Below are 17,051 nucleotides of genomic sequence, written 5' to 3' on the forward strand. Positions count from 1 at the left end.
AGTTTAACTTCCAAATTCGAGATTTTATCTCACTGAATCATGACGTACATAGTTGAGGAGCTGTGCCAGAAGACTCCCTCCTAGTTCATGGTCATTGCTATGCACGTATTTCTCAAGCTGCTGTCAAAATGTAGTTATTTGTGCCATGTGGCTCCTTTTTTTTCTCACTCTATCTTTTTTTATATTTGGGATGTGCATTATCTCTTTGCAACATATTTTACTAAAATAGCCGATCAAGCACATTTAATATTCTGTTTCCTGCCAAAATTTTAGCCCGGTAATCCGATATTGTCAGACGTTGCAAGCAAATTTTCGCACCCACGACCAGGGTTGCTCATTGTCATAGTGGCGTGCATTTGGTTGATCCAGTTCACGATATGTCAAAATCTCCCTTTCCCTTGGTACCGTAGTTCTGTGTCTGTATTCTGTAACCAAACCATGTATATTCATGGCTGGGCTTTTCAGGATTGGCATAACCACGAGTCACGAAATCTTTTCAAGCTCGCCGAGCATTCCAGTTTCAGTCATTCATGGCAAAGATGGCACCCCGCCATCGCTGTCTCTGACATGCGGTAACGCGAAATCGCGGTCACTGACAGGGTGAAGTCCTAGGTGAGCTCTGGGCCAAGTCTAGCTTCAGCATTCAGCATTCAGCATTTCACCAAGCCATTGCAGTCAGCAAGTTTTGTTCATAGCTATGATTTCAGATGTGTGTTTCTATTTCCTTTTTTTGAGACGATCCCGGCTATTATTTCAGGGTGTTGGTTCTGGTAGACCCACTTCAGTTCCTCATAACTCAACTGCTTCACGCTTCCCTCCAGATGTTCTTGGTCGGAACTCACAACTACTTCACTCATTCAAGCCTTCAAATGCATACGTGCAAGCAAACATTCTTCAATGTGTATAAAACCCTACTCCTTCCAATAGTTAAATCATCCAGAATCACAAAGAAATATACACAGTTGAGCTCCAGAAACAAGCACATCCAACCAACCCAAACCCAAACCCAAAGATGTTCAGCTTCCCATCACCAGTCGTTCCTGTCACCGTTCTTCTCATCGCCACGCTCCACATTGCCTCCATCCATGCACAGATACCCGCCGCGGCGACGACAGGCGCCGCGGTCGCTGCGACAAACCCACAGTCAGGCAGTGGCGGCGGTGGTGTCGGCGGCATAGGCGCCGGCGGTCCAGACGCGCCCCTGGAGCTCTACATGCACGACATCCTCGGCGGCTCGAGCCCGACGGCGCGGCCCATAACCGGCTTGCTCGGCAACATCTACAACGGCCAGGTTCCCTTCGCGCGTCCCATCGGCTTCAGCGCGCCCAAGAACGGCGTGCCGATCCCCAACTCCAACGGCCAGGTCCCCACGTACAACGGCAACAACGGCATCCCGCTGGACACCGGCCTCTCCGGCGGCGCGGCCGCGGCCGCGGCCCCGGCGCAGGTGCAGCTCGGCCCCGACGGGCTCAGCCTCGGGTTCGGCACCATCACCGTCATCGACGACGTGCTGACGAGCGGGCCCGACCTCGGCGCGCAGCCGCTCGGGCGCGCACAGGGCGTGTACGTGGCGAGCTCGGCCGACGGGTCGTCGCAGATGATGGCGTTCACGGCCATGATGGAGGGCGGCGAGTACGGCGACACGGTCAACTTCTTTGGGGTGTACAAGGTGGGCACCCCATTGTGCCGGCTGTCCATCACCGGCGGCACCGGCAAGTTCAAGGGCGCCTGCGGGTTCGCCGAGGTGCGCCCGCTCATCGCCTCCGGACAGCACGTCATAGACGGCGCAGAGACGCTGCTGAGGATCACTGTCCACCTTGCTTAATTTGTAGGCCATGATCAGTTTCTGGTGGTTTCACGCCCGGGGTGGTTGTTTTGGACTTGTCATCGGCGCATGCATGTATTGTTTGCGTCTCGTGAATCGTGATGTGTAACTCTAAGTGTGTGTTTGCATCTGCAGCGACTATGAATTATGAAAGCTGTAAAATGTTGGGTTATCCATTTGTACATCTGTTTGCAACGGAAAAACATCATGTCCAACAACAATCGCTGGCTTCTGCATCCGTCCATCTATGCCTCAACTATTTTGCCCATCGATCTGGCCATCTGAACCAGCGGTCGGTTGCACCAAATTGCAAACGCAGGGTATCCGGGACGCCCAAGAGCACATGCCAATGTATCCAACAGCATCCATCCCATCCCTTGCACTTTTGCAGAGGTCTCTTCCCATGCATAGCGTCAATAGATGCCACGGCGAGATGGCGATCGAGTGGCAACGGCCTGGTGCTGCAGCTAACGGTCAAGGAGGCTGCGGAATATAGCAATTGGCGACAGGCTAATGCACGCGGATCGAGGAGGCGCATGAAATGATGGAAGGTATGCGGGCGCGCGTTGTATACTTGTACTTTGATTAGTATTTAATTAAATTATAAAAACATCTATATTTATAATTTAAAATGGTTTTTACACTATATATGTTTTATAGTTAGAAATAATATATTTTATAAAAAAATCTTAATTAAAATCTAACTCCAAAAAACTAAGCTAAAAAATAGAACTAGTATTTCTAAACGGCCCCCCAAGCCACTAGTATTTCATTTCCCAACCACCCCCCGTCGGTACTTCAAACCCGACCAGCGTGCACGCCACGAACGTCAGTGCCACCTGGCGCGGGGGCGGGGGCGACGTGCGACCCGACACAGCTGACATGTGACTTCGTGCGCCTCCGCGATCATAGGGAACGCGCGCGACATCGAGGTGACTCGCAGTACGAGGGAGGGGTGGTCGGTATTCCATTCCCAGACCACCCCCGGTCGGTGTTTAAAACCTCCACGCTGGCTGAGCCTCTCGTCGGGCGGGGTCCCGGACACGCGGTGCAATCCGACGCGACTGGCCCTTGCGCCTCCGCGATTCCAGGGAACGCAGCGCCAACAGCGGCGTATTGCTGCGGAGCTAGTGTGGTCGGTATATTTCATTCACCCACCACCCCCGGTCGCCACTCTGAACCCCGACCACGGTGCGCAAGCGCTGTGCTGAGCATCCCACTCTCGCCATGCGCAGGTGCGGGGACGACGTGCAATCGGACGTAGCCGAACTCCGATGCGTGACGGCCGCGGGAGTTTCAACGCGCACCCGGTTAACTGTTCCAGTAACTACTCTATTTCCTATTTTACATTACTCAACTCTTTTTAGTCTCACAATCATCCACTATGAGCAATGTTGCAGGCGCGGGGACAACGTGCAACCGGACGTAGCCGAACTCCGTGCCGCCGCGCGCCTCTGCGGATTTAAGGAACACGGCACCGACGCCCGCGGGCTGCGGGAGGCTCAAGCCGCACCCGCCAAGCCTCTGCCGGTACAGGAAGAACCCCAACCTGCAATCATGCGGCGCTGCGTCAACTCCCCCGACGGCAAGACGCATACGCCGCCTGCAAGCTGCACCTGCACTGCACAGATGCCGAGTGAGTTCTCTCACGCGCGCCCTCGTGAGTTCTCTCACGCGCGCCCTCGTACTTGGTAGGTTGGAGGCCAAGAAGATGAGTGATGCTGAGAATGGAGGCGACTCTGCACAATTGCTCCCAGTTTGTGATCCAGGAGCCTGTCATGTGAGAGATCAGCTGCGTTTGTGTTCATGAACTGTAACTTTGTAAGAGATCAAATGTTCTGTTTGTGGTTTGGCTACACAGCTTATGGGCACAGAGTATACCGTGTTTTCTCTCCTGTTTTGCTGTCTTTTTGTTACTGAAAATTGGACAGATTATGCTTGATGGCTTCGTTTAATAAAAGGGAGCCTTGTGTTTCTAAAAGGTCAATGGGCATCAACAATTAGTTGTTCTTCATTCACAACAGGGAGTTAACTATTACACCGAGTCAACAAATGACATCTGAAGACAGTATGTTTACAGTGAAGAAATCAGATATCATCAGACATACTAGCGATCTGGGAAACTGCATCCTCAAGGCGTGACAAGGGTGCAGCAAACCGATCTCTAAGTTCTGCAAAGTCTGATTCATCGAAGGCGCTTCGCATGACCTTGAGACCATTTTGCAGCAACACCATCCCTTCGCAGACTCCATCAGGCATCTTCCTCTTCTTTGTGCTGACATCCTTGGTGATCGCCACTTTCTCAGGCTCAGAGATTTCTGGAATTTCAGAATATGTTTTGACCAGTTTCTTCAGCGCCCTCCCCTCTGAAACTAGAAAACAGATTTGCTTTTCAGACCATCTGCTGGTACCGTGTAAGGCAGCCTCTTTCTGAAGAAAATCTTTCAACTCCAGCATGAATCTGTTCTCGTCTATGACCGTCCCTGTGATTGCATTGTATGAAAGGGCAGCATCTCCAGGAACAAATTTCCAGAGCTCTGTAAAAGATGTGCGGGCGGCAAAGTACCCAAAGGAACCCATTGCAAGGTGAATGAGCGCCCAATGCCGTTCCCTCAGCAAGAAATGGTACAGATCACACATTGCAGAACAAAGTTCGTTAGCATCATTCTCGGTAACATTCAAGTGACCGAGAATTGCCATAAAAGAAGCCATTGATGGTTTGCATTGAGACAGCACTGCGTTTTGATTATCAGAAGTGGACAAGAATAGAGTGTGCAACTCCAAAGTTAACTTCTGCATATCACTGAATGCGCAAAGATGCCTCATGTTTGAGATAATATCCAACATGGAACTAATGTCCTTCGCAAGGTGGTCCTTACTGCTATCAGGTGCAGTTCCAAGCATATTTATGAGAGAGGTGGTGAACTTAAACATAGTGGTAATGCTCCTCTCATCTATGACATTAGCGTCCTTTATTTCGCTGCACAAAAGCAAAAGGAGAGTATAAAAGGCAGCCATCATCAGACTGAATAATACTACTAATAAGAGATAACGGACTTACCAACGCTGCAATGCAGAGGCTAGAGCATGTACAGGAAGTCCCGTTACGACTGAGCTAGAAGTTGGCAAATTGGTTGCTCGATGATTCTTGGAGTAGCTCTCCAGATAGCCAGCAAAAGAAGTATGCATGTTCTTTACAGCAAGCTCCTTTGCACCACCAGACAATGAATCGAAAGGAAATCCTTCCATCAACAATGCTAAGTGCAAGATCGATGACTTGGAAGTGTTCTCATCATTCAGCACACGAGTATAAATTCGATCAACGGTTGCAGAAGATGCATAGCTCAAGATGATACATAGTGCGCGTGCAACCTTCCGCAAAGCACTGAGAGGTGCAAGAACTTTCTCTGGTGATGCTACAGTCTTTAACAGAAGAAGCAGTTGATTAACTAAATAATTTGCAGTTTCAGTTTCAGCATAACGCATGAAGAAACACCATAGCTCTGTAATAATTTCCAAGCAAAGGAAATGGGGATGGAAAAGGTTTTCAAGTAAGAAAGCTTCTAACTCATTCCAAGCAGCACTTGAAGCAACAGAAGAAATCATAAAAGTTTTCAAGGCTTGTATGAGAGAAGTATAAACAGGTTGCCAAACAACTGCAGGAGAATGGTCTGCACCATATAAGGAAGGAATTTGGTAGCCGAGGACATAGGAGTAGATATCTTCTGATGTGAAGATATTTAGAAGAGCTTGTAGCTTTTTAGATAATTCAATTACCACCTCTTCTCTCAGCCATGGGGAAGCATTGAGAAAGTGCAAAAACACAATTAACTCAGCAGGTAAAAGTGCTCTATTTCTATGATGAACATCAGAATCCGTAGGGAAAATGCAATCCAATGAAGCCAAATTTATCTCTCTCTGATCAGCTTGTCCCATGTGAACTGAACTATTAGCTTCTTCATTTTCAAAAAAATAATGTACAAGCTGGCATTTGGACTCTGGTGTCACTTCAGATGACTTCATAAGTGTATCTAGTAAAAGAAAGGAAGTGGGCTCCAATAATTCAACAAGCGCCTCATTTGCTGCCTTCAATTGTGGCTCTTTGCTGAATAAAATGCTTGAGGATGTGATCACCAGTGCACACTTGATTATGTTCTTGTATATAGTCATCGCTTCGGATGGATATGCAGAACAAATCCTTAGAGCATTTATTAAGAAAAACTTTATTGGTAGGAATGCCCTTCTAGCTTCAGAGGTACCAAGGGCTTCTAGTAATGGTGTACACCATGTCTCAGCGGCAACTTTCAGAGATTCTATGATCAGAGAGACAAGGGTTAAGATGATATCTCCGACATTTATTTTTTCTTCTATCATTCCTTTGCCAATCTGCAGTAAGGAAACTACGCCCTTCCATGATACATTCAGTAAAGTCACCTGGCTTCCACCACTGGATGCTGCATAGGTTCCCAATTTACACAAAGTCTGAATAGTAGATGCTGTAATCCTGGTCCAATCACTAGCAAGATCTGGTTCACGGTGTTTCACATTCGTCTCTTCTTTAGGCGTGCTCATTTTGCAGTTATCTGCTTTTGCGATCTCAGAGTATGCCTTGCACAGTTTAATGGTTTCATCTAGAAAAACAGGTGCAGCCTTAGCAATATCCGGCGTTGATCCGTGAATTTTCTGTAACCAGATATCCATCAGAGAGAATATAAAATGATATCATTTCAGCAAGATTAACATTTCAAGAGTTTGAAAAGAACACTGCCATCTCATATTGATATGATAAGAGTCTGAAAATAAAAAATCAACTTCATTCTGATAAGATATATATTAGTCACAACTCAAAAGTAGGAAGCTCTTTAACGAATCATTTTAACAATGCATTTCTAACATTTCATGGAATATCCCATTTAAAGTAGCTAAAATATATGTAAGTAGCTTGAATATGGGCATCATATGAAAGGTCACAAAATTAATTTAATAAGCAGTGCCTCAATTCATTTAAAACCTTCCCTTTGATATAATTGTTAAACTATTGTAAGAAGAGCAGGAATAGATAGCTACGTAACAGGATATAAAATCAAGCAAACTGTATCTAAAATTATAAATGCATATATGACAGAATATGTATGCCATACTGCAACTAAAGAAATGATTAGCAAAAGGAGCTGAAACAAATTCTTTTTCAGCAATTTTTTTTACTATGAGGGATACATATAGCTCTTGTAGTTGAAAAAGATGATGCTACCACTGCATAAGATTAAAGTTTACCTTGTTGTCAACTATTGAGCTTTCCATCAGAGTCAACAACTCCAATATAAAACCACGAATAGTATGCACCATATCTGCACTAATGCATTTCGCTGCGGAGGGAAGGAGCTTGATCGAGATATTTAAGGTCAGTGAAATAATCTGGAGTCAAGAAGTTGAACTCCTATTAGATTTCTCTTGAGAGAATCATTACCACAAAAGGATAAACGATGTAATGGCACTCCATATGTAGTAACATAAAGTGCAAAATTAAAATGAAGAAGCTAGCGGAGAAATATGCCAGTTTATAGTACTGCAATATTATTACACTGCCATTTGTTGTTTATAAACACAAACTCTTCCTTGAAAAGACTCTGTCTACACGTTTGTTCCGTTATAACTAAATTCATGTTTTTTTCTCAAAAAAAAAACTAAATTCATGTCATAACGCAAATTTATGTCAATAATTTATGCAACTCATACTGTATAGGTCACAATAATAGCTATAAAGAACTTGACTCGTGCTGACTGCAAGGTTCTCTACCTTCCACGGTCCTTACAGTGATTTTCATTGCGAGTTTTGGGAATAAAATGAAATCGCAATCACGATAGGAACATTGGTATAAGATTTCATTCAATATCCCTAAGTATGTAAGGATCTATGGTGTTTTAGGCTATAAGCTTACTGAAGTCACTAGAAAAAAAAAAGGTTAGCAGAAGATATCATATGTCACTAGGTAGTTGTGACAATCCACCCAAAGTAACTTAAACAATTTAATCAAGGCCAAAGGCATAATTCCAATGACCTCTGGGAGTAATCTGGAGTGCTCTTCCTCTTGGACCTCTTCAGATTCATCAATAGATTCGACAGACCATAGGAGATGCTTCCCACACCACGAGCTGGCCTGGTATAGGTACACCGGCAACAAAATATGATTTCATTGGTTGAGCAAGATAGCAGATAGGCAACTATAATTGGCAAACATATTCAAAGAAAAAGTAGGCAAATACAGTGAAGTAGAACTCCACTTCAAAACGTAAGAAGTACCTTTACACCAAGTGAAAGAAATTGCCCTAGACAATCAGTGGTATCTATATCTGAGCATTTCAGAGCAACCTGCAAAACAGACTTGTGTAGCATGAAGTGTGATACACCTGAACATCTAGAATCATCCCAAGATACCTAAAATGTTGTGAAGGTAGCGTACCAAAACACAATAACAGAAAGTATTCGGAGCATCAACTAGGGCAAATAGAATCAGTACTCTTTTAAGTGGAAATACTTAGCATCATGTCTCTTCTACGTGATATAAGGATGCATATTGAAACAACTTCATTAAACAACGATGAAGGGGGAAAGGATACAATAAGAGTGTCTAGTATTAGGCTCAGATCATCTGCAGAATACCCAAAGGAACCCTCGAGTTGGTTGATAAGGGAAATTCTATTCTCCAGCACCTGTTACAGATAAGTGTAAATTAACACATTACATTTGACTTCATCACCTGAGCACGGAGCTCCCAGCTAATTGCTCTTTCGGAAAATAAATGCGTTGTCTGGAAGCAAATGGAAATGAACAGGACAATATTCGATGCTCGCACCGCAACATCAGAATTAAAAATCTAACAAAAAAAACTCCAACCAAATCGGGAGCTTACCAATGAGCATGCCGAACACTAAATCCCACCCCCACAACACCCGTGCTAACTTCTACTAATTGGCAATGCGACCTAACCCTCAGGCTCACACACACGACGAATCAGGACGCGGCCGCGGATACATGAAGCCCTGAATCGAATCAAACCCTAGGGAGATGATGCGTGATGTACCTCGGTGGATCTTATCGCTTGTAGGAGGGTCTCCAGGTCGCCACTCCTCCCCTCCACCTCGCCGCCTCCGCAGCCGCCGCCCTCGCCGTCGACCTCCATCGCTCTGGCTCTCGGGCGGCGCGAGCTGGTTTTGCCGTTTCCCGTCTCTTCCTCGGCTAGCTGGGCCGCTCTTCCTCGGTTCAGTTTGGGCCTGGCGTGGCGGCGGGGCGGACCGAGTCGTCGACTCGGTGCCGTACCAAGTAAAGTACCTTGGGCTCTGAGCCCAGCCACGCCGGGACGACAAGGGATTTGGTGATGGCCTGGCCGTCCGGCCCAACCCAAATCCACTGAACCTTGGGATGAAATAACCTAGCTCAGGCGCCCTCTTCGACGATCTCGTGCTCGATGCTGCGTGGTTAGCAAGTCGTTAACAGTGTATTCAAATATATCAGCGCTCATCGAGACGCTTTATTTATTTACGGCAGCCACTACCAAAAGATTAGGATGTGCAATTGTGGACGAGGATGATCGTAGGCAGCGTAGCTAGCTGGGCAAAATATATAGCCAGATATATAAGTACACTCCATACGTGCAGGATTAGTAAAAACGGCAATACAATATTTGTATAGCTAGATATATAAGTACACTCTATGGCTACATGATTAGTAAAAACGATAATGTAATATTTGTATGGATAGGAGTCACTGCTCAACACTATCGATTGTTAGATCGAAAAAAGAGACACGATCTATATTGTCTTATGTCTTATGTCATGTATATTGTCATGATCCTTGTATTAACTCGAGTGGAGGATTACAATAGATGGTATCTAGATTTAATCCTAAGCTATTCAGCAAAACATTTGAGCCTGCATTTGAGTTGACTTGTCTTTTCTTGTGTTAAGTCAGATTGTATCTGGTTGAGATTGGTTATCTTGGCCGTACTACAATCCTGATTTATATAGTTGGATAGAAAGGAATCGTATTCTATTAAGAGTCTTGAGCATAGTTGATTTAATTTATATCTCCTGTATATTTGGGGTACTTGTTTCCTTATTAGGAGCTTCTTTTCAAGTACAGATAGATCGTGTTCTTAAAGAATGAGTTCGTGTCATACTTATCACGGTGGTTTCTATAACTTTATCTCACGAAAGTTAGACACTTATACGATGGAGATTCTATTATTGTATAATATCATATTTTTAGTAATATCTAAATTATTAATTATATATTCCTCATCGTCCTTTAGTCATAAATAAGTGTTATTTTATATTGCATGCAGTTAATATTTTCAAACTTTGACTATAAAATAGTCTTTATGTATCGAGTTTGGATATTCAAAATGATATCGGTAAATTTGCCTCAAAATGTAGTTTCATAATAGTATGACTCAGTAATATACTACTGAGTACTGGTGTTAAGCACGTTGTGCTGACTGTACGGGAGTGCATCAAATTCTACTTCGATATATACTAAGATAGGAGAAGTAGAAATCTAGAATTAGAGGTGTACATTAGTGAATGTAATGGTACTCTTTAGTTTAACTAACAACACTATTTTCTCAAATTGAGCAAAATTTTAAAAAATAGTATAATTAATTAAACTAAAAAGAGTCGATAGGTATGCTTAAATTAATTAATTTGTACCCTATTTGGAACTTGCAGATCTTTGTTCATAAAATAAACGGAAGTATCTTAAAGCAGACAAAATAAGTTACAACGCCATGTGCGCAGATCATCTCCTAAACAAGTAACAATCTTGAGTTAAAAAAAAACAAGTAACAATCGATCAACGATTCCCTAAAGTAAACTACTGTAAGTATTCCATGGACCAGAGATAAAATCATACGAAATGTGTACAGAATGGAACCTTCGAGTGACATTAGTGGGATCTGCAGGTGCAAGAAACTACTATGCATGTTCATATGTACTGTACTACACAATGCATGTGCATAAGCAGTGCCAGTGCGTAGAAGTCTCGATTGACCGATTACAACATCAATATACTTAACCTAAACAACTGAATAATGAATCATTAATCAATCGTGTAATTAATGTCGATCATGCTCTCCTGTAGGTGCTAACTACATACAGTACACTACTGTCTCCATTGTCAACTTAGCGTGGCCAACTCAATCATGCAGGTGGTTTGCAATCTGATCAAACTCAAACCTGCACCGAAAGCCGGAGGTCCGCGGTCGCGCCGGGCTGCCGGAGTGAAGGGAATGGAGAAGGCGGCGGCCGCCAACGCGTTGCCACCGTTGCGGTTCCTCGCCGTTCTCGCCGTGATATCGTGGACCTTCTTTCTCTACTTACATTTCTCCATTCTCAGCGGCGGGGTGCAGATGTGGCACGGGGATGACAGCGCCGACCCGTGCCGGGGCCGGTACATCTACGTGCACGACCTGCCGCCCCGCTTCAACGCCGACATGCTCCGCGACTGCCGCAAGACCGAAGACCACTGGGGGGGCATGTGCGGCTTCGTGAGCAACGCCGGCCTCGGCCAGCCGCTCGCCGACGACGCCGACGGCGTCATCACGGGCGAGGCCGGGTGGTACGGCACGCACCAGTTCGCGCTCGACGCCATCTTCCACAACCGGATGAAGCAGTACGAGTGCCTGACCAACAACTCCGCCGTGGCCGCCGCCGTCTTCGTCCCGTTCTACGCCGGCTTCGACTTCGTCCGCTACCACTGGGGCTATGACAATGCCACCAGGGACGCCGCGACGGTCGACCTAACGGAGTGGCTCATGGCGCGTCCCCAGTGGCGGCGCATGGGCGGGCGCGACCACTTCCTCGTCGCCGGGCGGACGGGGTGGGACTTCCGGAGGAGCAACAACGTCAACCCGAACTGGGGCACCGACCTCCTCGCCATGCCGGCCAGCCGCAACATGTCGGTGCTCGTCCTCGAGTCCACGCTGCTGCACGGCAGCGACTACCCCGTGCCGTACCCGACCTACTTCCACCCCAGGTCGGACGCCGACGTTCTCCGGTGGCAAGACAGGGTGCGCGCCCAGGAGCGGACGTGGCTCATGGCGTTCGTGGGCGCGCCGCGGCCGGACGTTCCAATAAACATCCGGGTCCGGGATCACGTCATCGCGCAGTGCAGGGCGTCCGCCGCCTGCAGCGAGCTGGGGTGCGCGCGCAACATCGGCAGCACCCAGTGCCACACCCCCGGCAACATCGTGCGGCTGTTTCAGAAGACCACCTTCTGCCTGCAGCCGCCCGGCGACTCGTGCACGCGGCGGTCGGTGTTCGACTCCATGGTGGCCGGCTGCATCCCGGTGTTCTTCCACCCGGGGTCGGCGTACAAGCAGTACAGGTGGCACCTCCCCAAGGACCACCTCAAGTACTCGGTGTTCATCCCGGACGTGGACGTGCGGGAGCGCAACGTGAGCATCGAGGCCGTGCTCCGGGCGATCCCTCCGGCCACGGTGCGTCGGATGCGGGAGGAGGTGATCAGGCTCATCCCGTCGGTGATCTACGCCGACCCCAGGTCGAAGCTGGAGACCGTCAAGGACGCGTTCGACGTCGCCGTCGAGGGGATCATGGATACGGTGGCGCGGCTCAGGAACGGCGAGGAAGTCGACAGTGGCGGGGCGATCAGCGAGGACCCGCCGTTCCTGTACGTCTCGACGGAGTCCAGGTTGCGATCCGGACAACAATCTGTGCAATCAGATCGCTAGCTCCGTCGGCGTGCACAAAAAATAAGTGCAGAATAGTCGAATCAACGTGTCACAAAATGCAGCAGAATAGTAAAGCTGATACTCCTATTTAGTTGCATTAGGGTACCGTTCTTCTTCTCATATTGTTTTTCATTTGAATTATTCTTCTACTCGTATTCGTTTACACTAGATTGGTATCTACATTGCTCACAGCGACTTCAAATTGTGATCGCCGTTGTACATTGAATCGCAGAAAAATCAGTGTGAGAAATCTAGGCACTTTCAAAAGTAGCTGGAGAGCACATTCATATTACATCTTGACCTGGAAATGTGTTCATCTGGGAACGACAACCCCTTACTTCAAGGGTGAACATCGGAGGGCAACAATACCTTGACTTTAAGCGATTCTCAATCGTACTATCTAGAACAGGAGGTCCCAGATCAAATGCAACATGAATAAGCACGGTGCAGCCTCCACAGTATTTTGCTACAGTACATAATTCACACAGACACATATTGTTGTTCTTCCCTGATTCTGCAAATCCCGGCTCCGTTCATCTGAGTTTTCAGTCAAAAAATTGAACAGCTCAGAAGCTCAGATTTTTCAGATGTTGGCTCAATGGCCGTCGACCTGGCGCTGCCCGACCCATTGTGTGATTGCGGTACGAACGCGAACTGGGGATTCGATTCAGTTACGAGTGCCTCGAATATCGATCGCTTGAGGAGCAAGCAAAATAAGCCCATTTTGTACGGTGCATGCCGTCTTCACAAGAGAACAGGGGTTACAATCGCATCTCGTGTCGTCGTCCTCGTCCAAGCGTCGGTGCATTCCATTGCTTCAGCACCACGCATCCGGCGCGGCGCTTCAGCATCTCGGCGCCCCAGTCCGGTGGATTCCCCTCCCCACAAATGGCCAGGCGGTGCGCTCGCGAGATGCCGAGGGCGCCGCCTCGTGTGGCGACGACCCAACGTCTCGCGCCCCGAAGACTGGGCAGGCTGATTAATGCCCGCCATTATTACTCTTGATCTGAGACCCGCTAATGAAATGTTTATAAGCCGGCGTCAACTCCTCAAGCGACGCGACTGCCTGCAACCCATGTGCAGTCCTCGCAAAGCCGGCCCTGGACGGCGAGAGTCAGGGCCCGATCAGTCCAACACGACGTCGATGTTAATAGAATAGAGTCAGGTCCCGATCAACCTGCACGCACTTCGGTCAGGAAAAGGATGGCGGTGCACACAGGAGAAATTGCGATTCGTGCGCGCGTCCCATGTTCCATCAAATTGTACTCCCTGGGATTTTAAATATAAGTTCATTTAGTTTTTATCGTAAGTCAAACTTTTTTTTATCTTTGACTACAAATAGCTACAAAATCATATAGATTAACAGTATAAGGTTGATGTTAATAGATTTATCATGAAAAATATATTTATAAGATAGAACTATTTTTATTTGAAGTAATATAGTTTATAGATATTATTGATTAAAATGTCAACCGCCATGATATTTTGAAGTCTTCGTAGAAAGTAGTATTGCACTTTTTTTTCATTTTTGACCGGGGGATCCAACGACTCGTAATACGTGCAGTCTCCGGCGCCTCACGCGCACCTGCATTTGATTCTCACATTGGCATCTCTGAGAATGAACTGCCTCCAATTTCGCTCACTCTAAGCTCGCCTCGCCACAGACACCACGTATACCGGCGTTCTGCACATGCATGGCCATTTCGGGCATCGGCGAGCTTACACTCTAAAGTCTGAAACCTACAACGACTCGGCGTATTACAATGGAGAGGACAGGCGCCCACGGCGGCAGCCGGTGGCTGCTTCGTCTCCTCATCCTGGCCGCCCTGTCGGCCACGCCGTGGCTACTCGTGATCTACTGCCACCTCTCGGTGTTCGACGGCGCGCCGGTCAGCTCACCGCATGCATCGCTTGTAGCGGTAACGTCCGACGGCGACGACGCCCAGCGTTTCGTCGTCGAGCAAGAAGACCAGCTCGAGAAGGTCCCGTCCGCCAGTGAGGTCACGAAGGCAGGGGAAGGGCGGCGCCGGCACGGAGACAGCGACGCCTGCCAGGGGCGGTACGTGTACATCCACGACCTGCCGCCCCGGTTCAACGCCGACATCCTCGCCACCTGTCACGTGTGGTACCCGTGGATGAACATGTGCAAGTACCTCGCCAACGGCGGCCTCGGCGAGCGGGTGGACAACGCGGACGGCGTATTCGCCGACGAGGGGTGGTACGCCACGGACCACTTCGGCCTCGACGTCATTTTCCACAGCCGCATGAAGCAGTACGAGTGCCTCACCGACGACTCCTCCCGCGCCGCCGCCGTCTTCGTGCCGTTCTACGCCGGCTTCGACGTGGTGCAGTACCTGTGGGGCCACAATGCCTCGACCAAGGATGCCGCGTCGCTCGAGCTCGTGGACTGGCTCACGCGGCGGCCCGAGTGGCGCGCCATGGGCGGGCGCGACCACTTCTTTCTGTCAGGCAGGACGGCGTATGACCACCAGAGGCAGACGGACAGCGACTCGGAATGGGGTAACAAGCTCCTCCGTCTGCCAGCCGTGCAGAACATGACGGTGCTCTTCGTCGAGAAGACCCCGTGGACGGACTTCGACTTCGCCATACCGTACCCGACCTACTTCCACCCGGCCAAGGACGCCCAGATCCTCGAGTGGCAGCAGCGGATGCGCGGCATGAAGCGCGAGTGGCTCTTCTCCTTCGCCGGCGGCGCGCGGGCCGACCCGAACTCGATCCGGCACCACCTCATCAGGCAGTGCGGCTCGTCGAGCTTCTGCAAGCTGATCCAGTGCCGGAAGGGCGAGAAGAGCTGCCTCGTCCCGAGCACCTTCATGCGCGTGTTCCAGGGCACGCGCTTCTGCCTGCAGCCGCCGGGCGACACGTACACTCGGCGGTCGGCATTCGACGCCATCCTGGCCGGCTGCGTGCCGGTGTTCTTCCACCCGGCGTCCGCGTACACGCAGTACAGATGGCACCTCCCTGAGGATCACGACACGTACTCGGTGCTCATCGCCGAGGAGGACGTGCGCGCCGGCAACGTCAGCATCGAGGAGACGCTCCGCAGGATCCCGCCGGACGTCGCGGAGCGGATGACGGAGACCGTGATCGAGCTCATACCGAGGCTGGTGTACGCGGACCCGAGGTCGAAGCTGGAGACGCTCAAGGACGCCGTGGACGTGACGGTGGAGGCGATCATCGCGAGGGTCAACAAGCTGAGGGACGAGATGCACGGCGCCCGAGGGCAGCTGGTGCAGACAACAGTGGAGGTGTCCAGCAAAGTTAGATCGGATAATTAGCGGGATAGTAGCCAATAGCGATGCGATGTTTTGGGAGAGAAAACAGAACTGAGTGTGCAACGACGCATAACGCGTGCAATGCGCGCGCTTGATGTTTTTGAGCTTATTCTGTCACAATCTGTCACAATTCGCGCACTTGATCGAATCATGGGGCGTGTTGGGTTGAATGGTTGAAACAAAATCTGGATCCTCTGTTCATACATACATCACTCCTGCTCCATGATTACATGATGATCCACGACATCTATCAGAGTTATGAAACGTTGATACCATTACGGAGTAACGGTAAATATTCCGTGAGCATTGGGTCAAATGCCCACCCCTGCTGCCAGCCTTCAGATGTCGGTGGAGGGCTCCACTGAAAACCACACTCGAACTGAGAACGATGAAGACTAGAGATCGAGCCACTGAAACACGAACTTACCGTCGCGCCCCAGAACAAGATTCTGTATCACCCCCTCGACGAGGACTACTCGTTTGTTCCACAACACTGATGATTTTTTATAATTTTAAAATCAAATAATTATAAATATATGTGTCCGTTTAAAAAAACTGCAAATCTAGGCTATCGAGAGCGACATATTTAAATATTTAAAAATATTGTGTTTTAATGATCTCAAAATTCAAAACACTATCGAAATTGTCATAAAAATATGAAAAAATTATGTGATATATAGGATGTTATCATTTAGCTCTCTAATTTTTTAAACTCAAATAATTATTGTACAATAAGAAACAAAAAATATTTTTTTATTTTTTTACTTTTTTGTTTATCATTGTACAAGTCATATTTTTATTTGATTTTTTAAGCTAGCTGATAGCATCTCTATGTTGCAATTTTTTTTATAATACTATTTTGATAGTGTTTTGAATTTTAAGGGTATTGTAACATTGTATTTTTATTTTTATCAAATATGTCGTGCATAATTTTCCAAAACATATATATATATATATATATATATATATATATATATATATATATATATATATATATATATTCTCTATTCTACTCCCTGCGCTAAAAATAGCTATTCAACGCACCGGTCGCACCGCCCCCCCCCCCCCGACCCAGACCAGCCCCGAACCACCCCGCGCCCCGCCCCCACCCCCCCGACCCAGATCAAACTCGCGAAACCCCGTCAACCAACCCGCAATCGTAATCCAGCAATTATTACGACCATA

General features: G+C 47.9%; 4 protein-coding genes across 4 annotated transcripts; 3 read left to right on the forward strand and 1 right to left on the reverse strand.

Moving 5' to 3' along the window:
- The first annotated feature begins 97 nt into the window (after positions 1-97).
- On the forward strand, positions 98-2,050 carry LOC133911574 (dirigent protein 16). The gene is made up of 2 exons (XM_062353868.1): positions 98-612; positions 758-2,050. The coding sequence occupies exon 2, from the start codon at positions 1,013-1,015 to the stop codon at positions 1,823-1,825; it is 813 nt and encodes a 270-aa protein (XP_062209852.1). The 5' UTR covers positions 98-612; positions 758-1,012; the 3' UTR covers positions 1,826-2,050.
- Positions 2,051-3,780: 1,730 nt separating this feature from the next.
- Positions 3,781-9,039, reverse strand: LOC133911575 (uncharacterized). Its single transcript, XM_062353869.1, has 7 exons — positions 8,908-9,039; positions 8,444-8,536; positions 8,127-8,261; positions 7,885-7,983; positions 7,100-7,240; positions 4,887-6,508; positions 3,781-4,805 (listed from the first exon to the last, which is right to left on the reverse strand). Exons 1-7 carry the CDS (start codon positions 9,004-9,006, stop codon positions 3,914-3,916), a joined length of 3,081 nt encoding a protein of 1,026 aa, XP_062209853.1. The 5' UTR covers positions 9,007-9,039; the 3' UTR covers positions 3,781-3,913.
- Positions 9,040-10,983: 1,944 nt separating this feature from the next.
- LOC133911576 (xyloglucan galactosyltransferase KATAMARI1 homolog) lies at positions 10,984-12,818 on the forward strand. The gene has a single exon (XM_062353871.1). The coding sequence runs from the start codon at positions 11,023-11,025 to the stop codon at positions 12,568-12,570; it is 1,548 nt and encodes a 515-aa protein (XP_062209855.1). The 5' UTR covers positions 10,984-11,022; the 3' UTR covers positions 12,571-12,818.
- A 1,390-nt stretch (positions 12,819-14,208) lies between these two features.
- On the forward strand, positions 14,209-15,981 carry LOC133910879 (xyloglucan galactosyltransferase KATAMARI1 homolog). Its single transcript, XM_062353117.1, has one exon. The coding sequence runs from the start codon at positions 14,334-14,336 to the stop codon at positions 15,867-15,869; it is 1,536 nt and encodes a 511-aa protein (XP_062209101.1). The 5' UTR covers positions 14,209-14,333; the 3' UTR covers positions 15,870-15,981.
- The last annotated feature ends 1,070 nt before the right edge of the window (positions 15,982-17,051 follow it).

Source organism: Phragmites australis, chromosome 3, assembly GCF_958298935.1.
Source record: "Phragmites australis chromosome 3, lpPhrAust1.1, whole genome shotgun sequence".
Classification (NCBI taxonomy): domain Eukaryota; kingdom Viridiplantae; phylum Streptophyta; class Magnoliopsida; order Poales; family Poaceae; genus Phragmites; species Phragmites australis.